At 36.7% G+C, this 15,573-nt stretch overlaps 1 protein-coding gene across 2 annotated transcripts in view; it reads right to left on the bottom strand.

Annotated features, from left to right (window-relative positions):
- Positions 1-15,573, bottom strand: part of Ano3 (anoctamin 3) — a 261,999-nt gene that overhangs the window by 71,121 nt on the left and 175,305 nt on the right. For both annotated transcript variants that reach the window (XM_060371385.1, XM_060371386.1), the window contains one exon: positions 6,582-6,678. In XM_060371385.1, the coding sequence (XP_060227368.1) occupies positions 6,582-6,678 (97 nt within the window). The remainder of the gene's footprint in view (positions 1-6,581; positions 6,679-15,573) is intronic.

Genomic DNA, 15,573 nt, shown 5'->3' with positions numbered 1-15,573 from the left:
CAGGAGTGGCTGCATTGTCTTCTTCTGTGGCCTGGTAATGCTGCTTCCCTCTCAGGGGGAGGTAATTAAAGAACAGGCCAATCAGTTCATGTCAGAGACAGTCCCTGTTCCTATTACAATGGAACCCACTTGGATACTGAACTGCCATGGGCTACATATGTTCAGGGGTCTTAGGTTATTTCCATGCATAGTCCTTGGTTGGAGTATCAGTCGCAGGAAAGACCCCTGTGTTCAGATTTTTTGGTTCTGTTGCCCTCCTTGTGGAGTTCCTGTCCTCTCCAGATCTTACTGTTTGCCACTTGTAAAGCGGGTTCTTAATGGGAACATTGTGATAATACTAATGTATGTTTCTACTTTAGCCTTAAAAAACATCATGAATTGTGCTTAGCTCAGTGGAAGAGAGCTTGTCTAGAAGGCACAGTCAATCCCTGGTGCTGACCCCCAGCAGAGCACAGAAATGAAAGAACAGAGATGAATAGAGATGTGAAAGTACAAAATATCCTTCATGGTTCTGAAATTTTATTATAGTTGAGGTTGGAGATTTCTAAAAATATTATATGTTGCTTTACTGAATCATCATTTTGGAAAGCAGAGACAAGGATCATAAAAAAAAAAAAAAAATCCTCACAGAGCTTTAAAATTAGACCCAGCAGGAGAATGCAGTTCCTTTGTTTCTAGAGTTATCCTGCAGGGAGACCTGAGCTGTCCTCAAGCAGCTGAATGGTTGTCAGTTTTCTCTTTTAAACACACTTAGTCAGGAACAGCCTCTCAGAGTGCTACAGAGACTTTACATGGGAGGAATGAAAGGTCACTGAAAAATAAAGGTTACCCCTTGCTTCAGAAACAGCACGCACTTTTAGAAAACTGGAAGTAAAAGATAATAGTTAACAAAAAAACATGCTTAGTGGATGAGACTGGTCATAGTTTCTGCACTGTTTTCTTTTAAAGTGATTTCTGTTATCTTTTACAAAGTGTGCCCATAAAACTTTTAGGCATGCTGAAGCTCAAAATTGTACAATAATGCTTTAGAAACAAATGATTTAATTATAGTGGATATATATTTTAGTCATGTAATGTGCATTTAAATTGTGTTTCATTTACATGCAACAGGAGACAGAACTAAAACCAGGAGCAGAGAATACTTTAATGCAGGACTGTAACAATCTCAAAATAATTTTGTTAGATTTACAACCTATTTAGATAAGAGAGGTGTCAAAATATTAGAGATGGCAGAGATAAGCAATTAGCCTGTGACAAAAGGCTTATTACTAGTTACTGTATGATACTGGCAAAAAAGCAGCTCTGTTAAAATGGGGAATACTGAGAGAGGGTAATTATGGAGAGATCCATATTAGGTCTGAGGTAAGTAGCAGGAAAAATATGAGCATTTACCTGTCTAAAAGCAAAGAACATTAACTACATCAAAGGAAACATCAGAGTAAATTTAAAAAAATAATTTGAGGCACACAACTTTTCTAAAAACAACGGAGGCTTGCTCTTCTTAAGAATATACATTTGCAATAATTTCATTTATTGGAAAGTAGCTTGTGTTTATGACTAAAAAGGTGTATGAATACCCATTCTATTTTATGTTTCTTGTGTGTAGAAGGTCATGTAAGAAGGGGAGGCTGGACGGAGTTCCCAGCACAGATTCTCCATGGTGCTTGCTGTCTGGTTTAGCTTTGAAAGCTGACCATGGTTAGCCATTGATGAATGCGGGTATTGTTTAAGAATATCCACTCCCTATGAGACTGGAAACTTGAGTCTGTGTCTCCTCTTCTATAGCTATTCGATCTCCTCTCACACTGCTTGGTAGATTTGGAACCACATAATGTCCTGATACTGACACACATACAAAATCTCGCTCCAGTAATTGAGAGGAGTCTTCTGAGGTAATCCAGTAGTGCAGGCCAGAGTGTCACTGAATGCGTGCACGTAAGGGAATTGGGATTTTTGCCATGATGCAATTTTTTCTCTCTTCTTAATATTTCACTCTTAGTACCAGAGATAATGCATAATCGTCTATGTTCAATATACCTGGATGAAACATACACCAAACAGAAACTTGGTTTAGTATTCACTTATACAGCCATCTTAGAATGTGTTCCTCAGAATCAACCATGCAGACGGGCTCAACAGGTAGATTTCTAGGTATTATTCTTGATTAACTGACTCTAAATTATCAACTATTTGGCTTGGGGGTCTTTTTTTTTCAATAAATGTCCTCTGTAACTTTGATGGATGGTCTGATCACAGACTATTTCTTGAAATTTCTTAATGAAAAGCATATTATCTCTCCTATTTTTGGTGTACTTTTACAGTCAGTATACAGTTTGAGTCACATATAAATACTGGATATATGTTTTCTAAACAAGTAAAAGTTTAATAATCCTAAGGAAATTTATGAATGAGTTAGCTTAAAGGATTAAGTTGTTTTACAACTCCATGAAGCATTGAGTACCTCTAGCAACTTATGAGTTGAAAGTATAGTGTTGTATTTTTAAATAAATGTACAAATATCACTAAAGTACTCAGTTAAATATTTTAACTCTATAGTTTTATTATTAAGACCAAAGTAGTCAACTGAAGAAATATACATACATATATATATATATATATATATATATATATATTAAGATGATGACATCAATTTTTAGATGCAAGTACATATGCATTTTTAAAATAAAATGTAGAATTTAATTTCTTCTCCATAGTCTCAGGAATTGATGGATTCTATGAGGAACTGAGGTGACATCTTATTATTTTTATTATTATTACAATTTATTCACTTTGTATTCTGGTTGTAGAACCCTCCTTTCACCTCCCAGTCCCACCCTCTCTCCTCTTCCTCCCTTATCCCTCTCCCCTAGTCCACTGATAGGAGAAGTCCTCCCCTACTGTCTGACCCTAGTCTATCAGTTCTCATCATGATTGCCTGGATCCTTTTCCTCTGTGGGCTCACTAGGTAGCCCAACCAGGGAGAAGAGATCAAGGAGCAGGCAACTGAGTTCTTGTCAGAGACTGTCTCTTCTCCCCTTACCATATGGAGACCGAGCTGACTGTGGGCTACATCTGAACAGGGGATCTAAGTCTTCTCTATGCATGGTCTTTGGTTGATGCATCACTCTCTACAGTGCTCCCTGGGCCCTGTTTCTTTGGCTTTGTTGGTCTCCTTGTGGGGCTCTTGTCACCTTTGTCCTTCTATATACTGGCCCTCTTCCATAAGACTCCCTGTGCTCTGTCCAAAGTTTAGCTCTGGGTCTTGCATTTGCTTTGATCCCCTGCTGGGTGGAGTGTTTTAGAGGACATCTGTTGGGGGTTCCAGTCCTGTTCCCTCTCTTTTACCTTTTCTGTGTCTATCCTGTTTTTCCTTTCAGAATTCAAATTAAGCATTTTCCCGAGGATCCTCCTTGTTGTTTAGCGTCTTCATGTCTGTAGATTTTAATGTGTTTATCCTACATTATATGGCTAGCCTCCACTTCTAAGTGAGTATATACTGAGGTGACATCTTAAAATGTCTGTATTTAGTGATATAAGTCTAGACTACTTAACACATAAGATACGCTTACATTTTCTCCATCAACTATAGAATAATCATGGTACATATGGGTGTAAAGCAAGGAGCTGCACTTAATCTTAGCTAGAAAAATTCAGGGCCCTAAATATTTCATATAGGTGGGGCTTATTTCTTGCATTGTTGCATGAGACAATATTTTATTTTGCAAGTTGCCTCTTGTACATTCTTTGTAAAAGTTCAAATGAATTCTGCACTGTGTCTGTCTTGTATCTTCCATAATCATATTTAATATTTACAAAAGATCTCTAGATTTAAACTCTCTTGGGAAGATTCTCCACTTTTTAACTCTGCCACAACCACATGTTTTTAGTGTTAATGTTCTGTTGTTGTTGTTTTGTTTTTAGTGTTAATTACCATTTTTGGATTTTTTTCCAAAGAAAATTTAGAAATAATGGAAGTTATGTATATCTAGAGCTTTGATATCCTCAAGGCTATCAAATTTTGTAACTTCCTGGCATTTTGTAACTTCATAACAGACTGACTTGTATGTGTCTGTCCAGATATCTGTCTACCTATCTGCCATTTTTAAAATATCTAATCTGTATCAACTATATGTACTATACTGGAATTGTTCAAAAAGTGCTATGAAAATACAGCTGCAAAACATGATATTCAAATCTACGTCTGTATCGTCTTTGTAGAACCTTCTCAAAGAACACAAAAATAAACATGTTTATTAAGTAACCATACAGAAGTTTTTCACACTAATTATTCAAGATAATGGATTCAGAAGCTTTTATTAAAATTTGAGTTGCGATAAAGCGCTTATCTATTGATATTATACTCAACCTTGTCAAAACTAATTGTATAGGGAACTCTAATTCTAGACAAGATAGACCAATGAAGGATAAATTACTCCCTATGTTCAAAACAACCAAAATTATACAAAGTAGGTGCAAAAACAAGATAGGTTGGAAAGAAATAAGGTTTTATCATTACATGAGATTACTGTCTTAAAACAATTCTAGGTATACAAAGAACTATATGAATTAAAGCATTTTGAGTAAGTGTTTTAGCGCTATTTGTGAATCAAGTGTGCATGTAGATAAAGAAACTACCAAAGTTCAAGGACAGAACCAAGAATGGACAAGAGTTCCTCAAGCACCTACTTCCATCAGCCAGTCTAGATTTCCTCCTCATCCCTGGTACTTAGCAGAGTACACAGGAAGATCCTAATTTTGTTGTAGAGAACAATGAGATCTAGACAGAGCACCAGTGATCCAAGTTGGATATTTTGAGAGCAAGAAGCTCTACCAGCCATCAAATGACTAAACCATAATGAAATACTTCCAGCCACCTATCTACCAGAGCCATTACAATTTGCAAAGATTGACTGAGGCTTGGTGACAGTGTGGGGATCAAAATTAGGAAATGGCACCAAAATGCATGATATATATCATGTAGTTTAACCAATTTAGAAAAGGCTTCTTCAGCTCTTTTGCAAGGAGTTATTATGGATAGAGCTTGACTACCTAATTTTAAGATAATGGGTAGAAATGCCGTCTGACCTTTATATTTAGAGTTGGACTTTTGAGCAGTGATTAGGATTGTACAAGTCATCAGAGGAGTCCAGTCCTTATGCTAGAACTTTAGCTTTTATAAAAATGAGTGCATGACTAACCACAGTCTCACCCTGCCTGTCTAACTCTGTGCCTCTGTTCTGCATTACATTAGGACTCTATCAGCAAGAAGACTTTTACCAGATGGGTCCCTGGAATATCTAATCTCCATAAAATAAACCCCTTTTTCTTAAAGAGGTGACTAGCCTCAGGCAAATTATCACAATAAAATAAACTGGACTAATACAAAAGTATTAGATAACTTTATAGCTATCATATACTATGATTCTTCTACATCTAGATATTGACCAAAGAGAATTAATGATATCAGTAAGAGTATTTGGAAATGAGTGCTTTTTAGAAGCTTTGCTTAAAATTGGAAATGCATTAAAATGTAAATAAATAGCAAACTTTGATATTGAGAAAATGAAGTAGGGTTCATTAATAATGAAGAATGTTCTGTTGATAAAAGCCACATTGTAAGATGAATTTCAGAACTGTTACAGTGTAGAAAAAGAAGTCAGAAAAAAATTCATACCATTTAATGTCATATACATGAGTCAAGAAACACACGTGCTTCTCAGTGATGTCATATTGCAATTGGTTATCTAAACAGAGAAGTTGTCGGGAGGTTTCTGTGGGAGAGTTGAGGAAGAGGGAGGACATGAGGGTGTAAAGCAGGCTTTGGATGTGACAGGAATGTTCATTATCTTCATTGTGTTGATGTGTTTTACCTATACATATGCATTAGCAGATTGCACAATTTTTTATTTTTTACATGTGTCTTGTCTAGTTTACTACGTTAATTATTCTTCAATAAAATTCTTCTGAAAATAAAACTGTAAGAAATATGGTTTTATTATTTTCTTTTCTTTGTTGTTGTTGTTTATTTATTTTGTAAAGTTGTGTTCACCTAGGAACTTTTCCAACTTGTAGAATGTGATGACACCTAGATTTAGATTCTTACATAAAGGTTCTTTTTAAATTGGTCTGGGATATAGTTTGCTCTTCAAAAGTTTAAAAGTCCTTCAGGTAATCCTGACAGACAGCAATAGGAGACCTTGGGAAATGACATTGAAATTCCTCTGTGACACTAGAAGTATTTAAACTTAATAGATTAACGAAAGCTACAAACTGAACAATATCAGCCATGGAATTAATTATTCTCAAAAAAGGAGTCAGATATAATATCAACTGGAGGTGTGCACCCAAGGTGTCAGTTATCAGTCATAATAAAACAGGAAGAAAAGATATTAAAATAAAATATATTCTCTTTTGAATTGCAACAGACTGATTTTTTTTTTCGGTTGTCAACGACATAAGTGATTGTTGAAATTTTGGAAGACAATTTTGACAGAAAAAAACCTGTTTGCTGGGGAGGTTTTTACTGTCTAATTCCTAGAAAAAACGAGCTGAGCACAGAGGATATGTTGGCCCACACTCACCTTGGCATAGATGCAGCTGTCGTTGAGTCTCTGCAGTGAGCAATTCTTGTCACAGAGAGGGCACATGAAGACTTCAGTGGCTTTACAAATTTCTTGGCTTGAGAAATCAAAGGGGAAAAAAAAAGTGTGTGAACCCCTGTTTAGCCCCTGCTGAACACACTCCTGGGAGCCACAATACGGAGAGGATCAAGGAAGAAATAGGACACAATCAGGACAGAGTTAGATGATGGCTTCCACATAAATGTTTTAAGATATTTGCGATAGAAAGGTTTTTGTTTGTTTAATTTTAGAAAACTCTGTCAAACTAGTATACTAATAATAGGCGAAAATATAATAATAATAATAATAACTAAGTAAAGACATTTTGATCCATTATCTTTCATGACATGTAGAATTTTCCTAGGCAGAGCATCTCTGGAGTACTCACCAACTTTGACATGAATGGACTAAAATAGAGTCACATCTGACTACTCTGACTTTTCAAGTCTAGTGATATAAAAGTAAGGAATTATTACCAATTTCCAAAAGCTTTATCTACTCAGAGTTCACAGCAACCTCATTTTAGGATGCTTTGTGCTTTTATCTGCCATCTGTATTCATTCTCCACTTTGCATTGCCCTAGTAAACTGTTTTAAAATGAAGCTGTTTTAAAAATGTTGAAAAGAATTTAAAGGCTTTGAAAAACATGTTTTGAAATGAAACTGTTAATTTAAATTTAATTGGCAAAGTTTGCAGTAGATTTGCTGTTTTCAAAATGTATGTAGTCAAAGCTCCAAAAACATATATTTAAACGTGAGCTGTTTATAATCCCAACACAAAATGAGAACAAATACTAAGCAATGATATGATGTATTAACACTGATTCAAGTAAAAGAGGAATTGATAACCGTTGACCTTCTTAGTCCTCACAAATCTCAGGTAATGCCAATTATCTTTGCTTAGCACAGGAAACAAGAATATGTTCAGCTTCAGTGGTTTTCTCAAGGTCACATTCAAGGTCATGGAGCTAGAAAGGGCACTTCTGGGACATGAGAATTTGCTGATTGTAGATCTAGTGTTCCATTAATTACAACATAGTTGAAAGAGAAGCAAATTCATTTCGCATTCAGAAGAATCAGTTGATCACAAATAGTGGATTAGCGATGATAATTCAATGCATGTCATACACCATACTGTACTTTTTCCACTTCCATTTTTCTAGGAACTAGGATGTTTACATGACGTAGGAGAAAGTGGGTAAGTACACATTTGTAAACATCAAAAGCAAGATAACATACAGTGTCTACATTTAGTAATCCTGCAAATTTTAGAAACAGGAAAAATTTACATAGTTCTGGAAAAAAATGTAATTAAAATGGATTGATCGTAGCTGATTCAGAAATACTGAAACCTCTTTATAATAGTGAAAATCTCAAATGTGGTGCAGTTCATGGGAAACAGTGTAAAAGTGCTTCACTAACTTTAAATGTTTGCTTTCGAGTTCTCTCTCCTCCTACTGGGTAGAGCCTTGTCTAGCATTAATGTTAGAGGAGGTGCCTAATCTTGTTGTAACTTGATATGCTCTTTTTAGGTGATATTCTGGGAAGGCCTGCTCTCTTCTGAAGGGAAATGGAGGCTGAGTGGATCAGGCGGAGAGCAGAGGTGCAGGGAGGGGTTGGAAGTGCAGCAGGGAGAGGAACCTGCAGTCAGGGTGTAATATATGAGAGAAGAATAAATACAAAAAAATTAAAATGCTCTCATAAGATCCTGGAATCTCATTTCTGGATATATGATAAAAATGTAATGAAATGAGAATTTTCATTTTTTTATAATATTTTAATTTTAATATGTATTAATTGTAGTTTATACCCTTTGTATCCCAGCTATAGCCTCCTCCCTCATTCTCTCCCAATCCCACCCTCCCTTCCTCATCTCCTCCCATGCCCCTTTTGTTTCATCTGACCTTAGCCTATCAGGTCTCATCAGGAATAGCTGCAATGTCTTCCTCTGTGGCCTGGCAAGGCTGTTCCCCACTCAGGGGGAGGTGATCAAAGAGCCAGCCACTGAGTTCACGTTAGAGACAATCCTGTTTTCCTTACTAGAGTACCCACTTGGAGACTGAGCTGCCATGGGCCACATCTGAGCAGGGGTTCTAGGTTATCTCCACGCATGGTCCTTGGTTGGAGTATCAGTCTCAAAAAAGACCTCTGGGCCCAGCTTTTTTTGTTTTGTTGCTCTCCTTGTGGAGTTCCTGTCCTCTCCAGGTCTTTCTATCTTCTCCTTCTTTCATTAGATTCCCTTTATTCTGTCTAAAGTTTGACTATGAGTTTCAGCATCTGCTTTGATTCCCTGATAAGTAGAGTCTTTCAGAGGCCCTCTGTGGTAGGCTCCTGTCCTGTTTCCTGTTATGTTCCTCTTCCGATGACCTTCCCATTTACCTTTCTGAATAAGGATTCATTATCTTACCCTGGGTCCTCCTTCTTGCTTAGCTTCTTTAAGTGTACAGATTTTGTTATGTTTATCCTATATTATATGTCTAATATCTACTTTAAGTGAGTATATATGTGTATGTCTTCCTGCTTCTGGGATACCTCACTCAGGATGATCTTTTCTAGGTCTCACCATTTGCCTGCACATTTCATGATTTCCTTTTTTTAATTGCTGAGTAGTATTCCATTGTGTAAATGGTTCACAATTTCTGTACCCATTCCTCAGTTGAGGGGCATCTGGGTTGTTTCCAGGTTCTGGCTATTTTGAATAAAGCTGTTACAAACATTGTTGAGCAAATGTTCTGGTTGTGTACTTGAGCATATTTTGGATATATACCCAGGACTGGTATAGCTGGATCTTGAGGAGTAGTGAAACCAGTGATTATGTGCTGTTTTTACTAAAAAAAAAAAAAAAAAAAAAAAAAAAAAAATCAGTCCTACTTTACATTGTAATTGAAAGTCATATGCAAGGTTACCATAGCTGTTTTCATTCTGTGTCTGTATTTGTTGGAAGGCACACAGATAAATCATGGTCCTTAATCTTGTCACTTTAATTACCTTTAATTTTAGGCTGAACAAAGGTTCTCAGTACAGACCATCCCTTCAATTATCTGTGAGGGTGAGCCTGTACCCTCAGTGATTAAGCATTTAACAACTTACAGTACTATCTCTTAAAACAGGCAAACACTAGAACAATGAGAGCTCACTGATGGATGGGGCTTTGGCTAGAATTGTTTACTTGTATGTATTGCCTTTTGTCTTCTGCCTTAACCTAGAACTCACGTCAGTCCTGTGAAAATAAACTTGGTGTCACTGGATCTCTTTATCTGTTCCTCATCCTACTGTGTTCATCTTCTTTTTTCCCTTTTACCATTACTGTGTCTTTAATTGGTAGCCTGGTGAATTGGTGGGCTCCTTCAAGGGGCTGCCACAAAATTCTTCTATGCTAATGAGGTTGAGCATTTCTTTAAGTGCTTCTCTGCCATTCGATATTCCTCTATTGAGAATTCTCTGTTTAGCTCTGTTCCCCATTTTTTAAGTGGATTACTTGGTTTGCTGCTTTTCATCTTCTTTAGCTCTTTCTATATACTGGATATGAGTCCTCTGTCAGATAAAGGGTTGGTGAAGATTCTTTCCCAATCTGTAGGCAGTCGCTTTGTTTTGATGACGGTGTCTTTTGCTTTACCCATGAGAATGGCCAAGATCAAAAACTCAGTGACAACACATGCTGGAGTGATTGTGGAGAAAGGGGAACCCTTCTTCACTGCTGGTGGGAATGTAAACTTGTACAACCACTCTGGAAATCAATCTGGCACTTTCTCAGACAACTAGGAGTAGCGCTTCCTCAAGATCCAGCCATACCACTCCTAGGCATATATCCAAAAGAGGCTCAAGTACACAAAAAGGACATTTGCTCAACCATGTTTGTAGCAGCTTTATTTGTAGTAGCCAGAAGCTGGAAACAACCCAGATGCTCCTCAACTGAAGAATGGATGCAGAAATTGTGGTATATCTATACAATGGAATATTACTCAGCAATGAAAAATAAGGAAAACATGAAATTTGCAGGTAAATGGTGGGACCTGGAAAGGATCATCCTGAGTGAGTTGTCCCAGAAGCAAAAAAGACACACATGGTATATTCTCACTCATATAGACATATGACATAGGACAAACCCACTAAAATCTGTGCATCTAAAGAAACTAGGCAATAGAGAGGATCCTAACTAAAACGCTCAATCCCCATCCTGAAAGGCAAAGAGGATGGACATCAGAAGAAAAATAAAACAGGAAACAACTTAGGAACCTGCTACAGAGGGCCTCTGAAAGCCTCTGCCCTGCAGACTATCAAAGCAGATGCTGAGCCTGATGGCCAACTGTCGGGCAGAGTGAATGGAATTTTATGTAAGAAGTGGGAAATAGTAAGAGCTGGAGAGGACAGGGTCTCCACAAGGAGAGCAAAAGAACAAGAAAATTTGAACACAGGGAACTTCCCAGAGACTCATACTCCAACCAAGGACTATTCATGGAGATAACCTAGAACCCCTGCACAGATGTAGCCCATGGCAGTTCAGTAAGTGGGTTACATAGTAATGGGAAGAGGGACTGCCTCTGACATAATCTGATTGGCCTGCTCTTTGATCACCTCCCCCTGAGGGGGGAGCAGCCTTACCAGGCCACAGTAGAGGACAATGCAGCCATTTTTGATGAGAACTGATAGACTAAGATCACAAAGGAGAGAAGAACCCCCCCATCAGTGGAATTGGGGAGGGGCATGCATGCAGAAAGGGGAGGGAGGGTGGGATCGGGAGGGGAGGAGAGAGGGGCTTATGGGGGGGATACAAAATGAACAAAGTGTAATTAATAAAAAATTTTAAAAAAATGAAAAAAATTCTCCTATGCTCCCATTTTCACTGACTAATTTTTCATATCTGCCAAAGACATTTTAAAAAAATCAAATCTCTGTGTGTCAATGAGTGGGTAAAAACCACTGTATATATGATCAATGCAGTATCATTTGGCTTTAGAGAAAAACATTCTGTCATATATGACAACATGGATGAATCTGGAATTCATTTTAGATGGTAGTACAGAAGAACAAACACTGCATTATTACTCTTATCTGATGTATCTAACACAGTCAAATTCATACAACAAAGGGGAGTTTATTTGTGGCTGTCAGAGGTGACAGAGGGACAATGGTGAACATACTTGATGCTTAAAAACCATCAAGTTCCCATTGCAATGATGAGTTTCAGAGATATGTATGACAGTATGCTTACAAGTGAATACTTAATATTACAGACCTGGAAAAAGCAATTCCCATCTTCTTATAAAAATAAAAATAAAAAGCCTAGGTTACCTAAAATAAACCTGTACAATAAAAGAACTTCTGATCATCATCCCTGATTTCAAGCTGTGATACAAGGTGATAGTAATAAAAACTGCATGGTATTGGCATAAAAGCAGACAAGTAGATCAGTGGAATTGAATCACAGACCCAGAAATAAACCCACACACCTATGGACATTCAATTTTTGATAGAGAAGTCGAAACCATAAAATGAAAAAGAGAAAGCATCGTTAACGATGGTGATGGTCTAACTAGTTTTCTGTATGTAGAAGAATGCAAATCAATCTATATTTATCACTCTGCACAAAACTCAAGTCCAAATAGAGCGAAGACTTAAACATAAAATTGGATACACTAAATCTAATTGAAGAGAAATTGAAGAGAATAAGCTTGAACTCATTGGTACAGAAGATTACATCCTGAACAAAACACCAACAGCTCAGGCAGTAAGATCAACAATTAATATATAGTACTTCAAGGAACTGCAAAGCAAAGGACACCATGAGGTAAGTAAGGCAAAGGACATTGTCAATATGACCAAATGGCAGCCTAGAGAATAGGAAAAGATATTCACCAACCCTACGTCTGTTAGAGGGATGATATCCAAAATATATAAAGAACTCAAAAAATTAACAGACAAACCCAATAACCCAATTAAAAAATAGGTTACAGAGTGAAACAGAGAATTCTCTGCAGAGGAATCTCTAATAGCTAAGGTCTGCCTTAACTGTCAATCATAATAGATAGAAAAATAAGACATTCCATGATAAAACCAAATTTAAGCAATATTCATCTACAAATTCAGCATTATAGAAGACATTCCAGAAGGAAAACTCTAACCTAAAGAGGTTAACTACACCCAAGATAAAACAAGGAATAAATACTTGCAAACCAGAAAATCAAAAGAGGAGGAAATGAAGGTGTGTGTGTGTTTGTGTGTGTGTGTGTGTGTGCATACACACACCACACAATAAAACAACAGGAATCAAGAAGTACTGTTCATTGATACCTCCTAACAACAGTTGTCAATTCCCCAATAAAAAGATACTGGCAGATGGATTTGAAAACAGTACTCATCCTTCTTCTGGGTCCAATGAAAATGCCTTCATATCAAGTATAGACATTGCCTCATGATAAAAGGACAAAAAAAAGATATCATAAACAAATTGGACCTAAGAAGAAAGCTGGTGTAGCCATTTTAATATCTGATAAAATACATTTTAAACCAAAATTAATCAGAAGTGATAGAGAAGCAAGCCAAGAGGAAATTGTATTTCTTAACGTTTATGTACCAAACATATGGCTCATAAAAGAAACACTACTACAGCTTAAATCACATACTGACACTCAACACTGATAGCTAGAGACTTCCATACCCAATGTTGCCATTAGACAGGTCATACAGACAAAAACTAAACAGAAAAATGCTGGAATTAACTGATGTTAGAAGCCAAATAGACCTAACAGATATTTCTAGGACAGGACATTTCACCTAAACACAAAAGAACATACCTTCCTCCTAGCACTTCATGGAATCTTCTCCAGCACTGGCAATGTACTTAGACATAAAGCAAGTTTCAACTTATACAAGAGAATTAAAATAACACCCTGCATCCTATCAAACCACCAACAATCAAAGCTGGATAACAACGACAACAGAAACAAGAGAAAGCTTACAAACTCATGGAAAGTGAAGAACTCTCTATTGACTGAGAATTGTTTCAAGACAGAAATTAAAGAGTTGCAAGAATTGAATGAAAATGAATACACAACTTGACTTATGAGACACCCTAAAGGTAGTTCTAAGAGGAAAGTTACAGCACTAAGGCTCTACATTTAAAGAAAATAAAAGAAAAGAGAGAGATCTCATACTAATAATTTTTAATAGCACGTGAGGCCTCTAGACGAAAAAGAAGTCATACATAAAAAGAGTAGACAGAAAGAAATACAAAACTCAGGGCTGAAATTAATAAAATAGAAACAGACAAAACCAGTGCAAAGTACCAACAAAACAAAAAGATGGTCCCATGAGAAAATCAGTAATATTAACAAACCCTTATCCAAATTGGAGCAAGAAAGGTGGAGCAAGAATATTTAAATTAACAAATTAGAAATGAAAAGGGACATAACAATTTATATCAAAAAAATCCAGAGAATCATGACAATATCTTTAAATACCTGTACTCCACCAAATTGAAAAATCTAAAAGAAATGGATTATTTTCTCCATACATACCACTTACTAAAGATAAATCATGATCAGATAAGCAATTTAAACAGACTTACAACCCACAGTGAAATATAAGCAGCCATTAAATTCTCACTGCCCAACCCTCAACAGAAGCCTAGGACCAAATGGTTTTATCACAGAAATCTACCAGACTTTGAAAGAATATATACCAAACCTCCAAAAAATATTCCAAAAAATAGAAATAAAAGGAATATTGCCTAATTCATTTTACAATCAGTTACCCTGATACCCACGCTACAGGGTGGGTATCATAAATATCCAACAGAGAAACAGGATTACAGATCAATTTCCTTTATGAACACAGATGCAAATATACTCAATAAAAATGCTTGCAAACCGAATTAAAAAAAAAATCATATACCCTGATCAAATAGGTTTTATTTCACAGATGTAAAAATGGTTCAATATACATAAGCTGATAATCACAACCCACCATATAAAGAAATTCAAAGAGAGGAACCATGTAATCATCTTCTTAGATTCAGGAAAAGGCCTTTGACAAATCCAACACCTCTTCATGCAAAAAGTTTCTAGTCAGATTAGGAATACAGGGCCATATCTCCCTCAGCATAATAAAAGCAGTTTACAGCAAGCACATAACTAACATTAATATACATATATATTTATATTAGTGTTTGAATGATTTTTAAATTTTTAAAATTTATTTATTTATTTTATTAATGACAGTTTATTCACTTTGTATCATAGCTGTAGCCGCTCCCTCTTCCCCTATCAATCCCACACTCCTTCCTTCATCTTCTCCTATGTCCACTGATAGAGGAGGTCCTCCTCCCCTTCCCTGTGACCTTAGCCTACCAGGTCTCATCAAGACTGGCTGCATTGTTTTCCTCTGTGGCCTGGTAAGGTTGCTCCCCACTAAAGAGCCAGCCACTGAGTTTATGTCAGAGACAGCTCCTGTTTCCCTTACTAGGAAACCCACTTTGAGACTGAGCTGCCATGGGCTACATCTGTACAGGGGTTCTAGGTTATCTCCGTGCATGGTCCTTGGTTGGAGTGTCAGTTACAGGAAAGACTCCAGTGCCCAGATTGTTTGGTTCTGTTGCTCTCTTCACAGACAGACATTATGCCAAGAATAGGGTAGCTTAGAACGTTTAGACCTATGTGGGATATCTCCATCAAATCTCCCCCCACCCCCCACACACACCACCAGATCTCTGAGAACTATGTGGAGAGAGAGATGAAAAGATTGTAAGGGTTGAAACAGATAGAGGTCTCACCAAGAAAACAGTCTCTCTAGATCAATCCTGTGCTTTTCTTGTGTTCTTTTCCTTTTTTCTCCTGTTTGTTTGTTTGCTTTGTTTTGTGTTATTCCACTGTGTTAATTTGTGTTCTATCTTATTATATTATATCATAATATTATATTAAAATGTGTTAGTCCTTAGAAGTCTATTTATTTTCTAT

The sequence above is a fragment of the Meriones unguiculatus genome, chromosome 18 (genome assembly GCF_030254825.1).
Source record: "Meriones unguiculatus strain TT.TT164.6M chromosome 18, Bangor_MerUng_6.1, whole genome shotgun sequence".
In the NCBI taxonomy this organism is placed as follows: domain Eukaryota; kingdom Metazoa; phylum Chordata; class Mammalia; order Rodentia; family Muridae; genus Meriones; species Meriones unguiculatus.
Note: the sequence above shows the minus strand (reverse complement) of the source record. Positions and strands in the feature narration are given on the sequence as shown.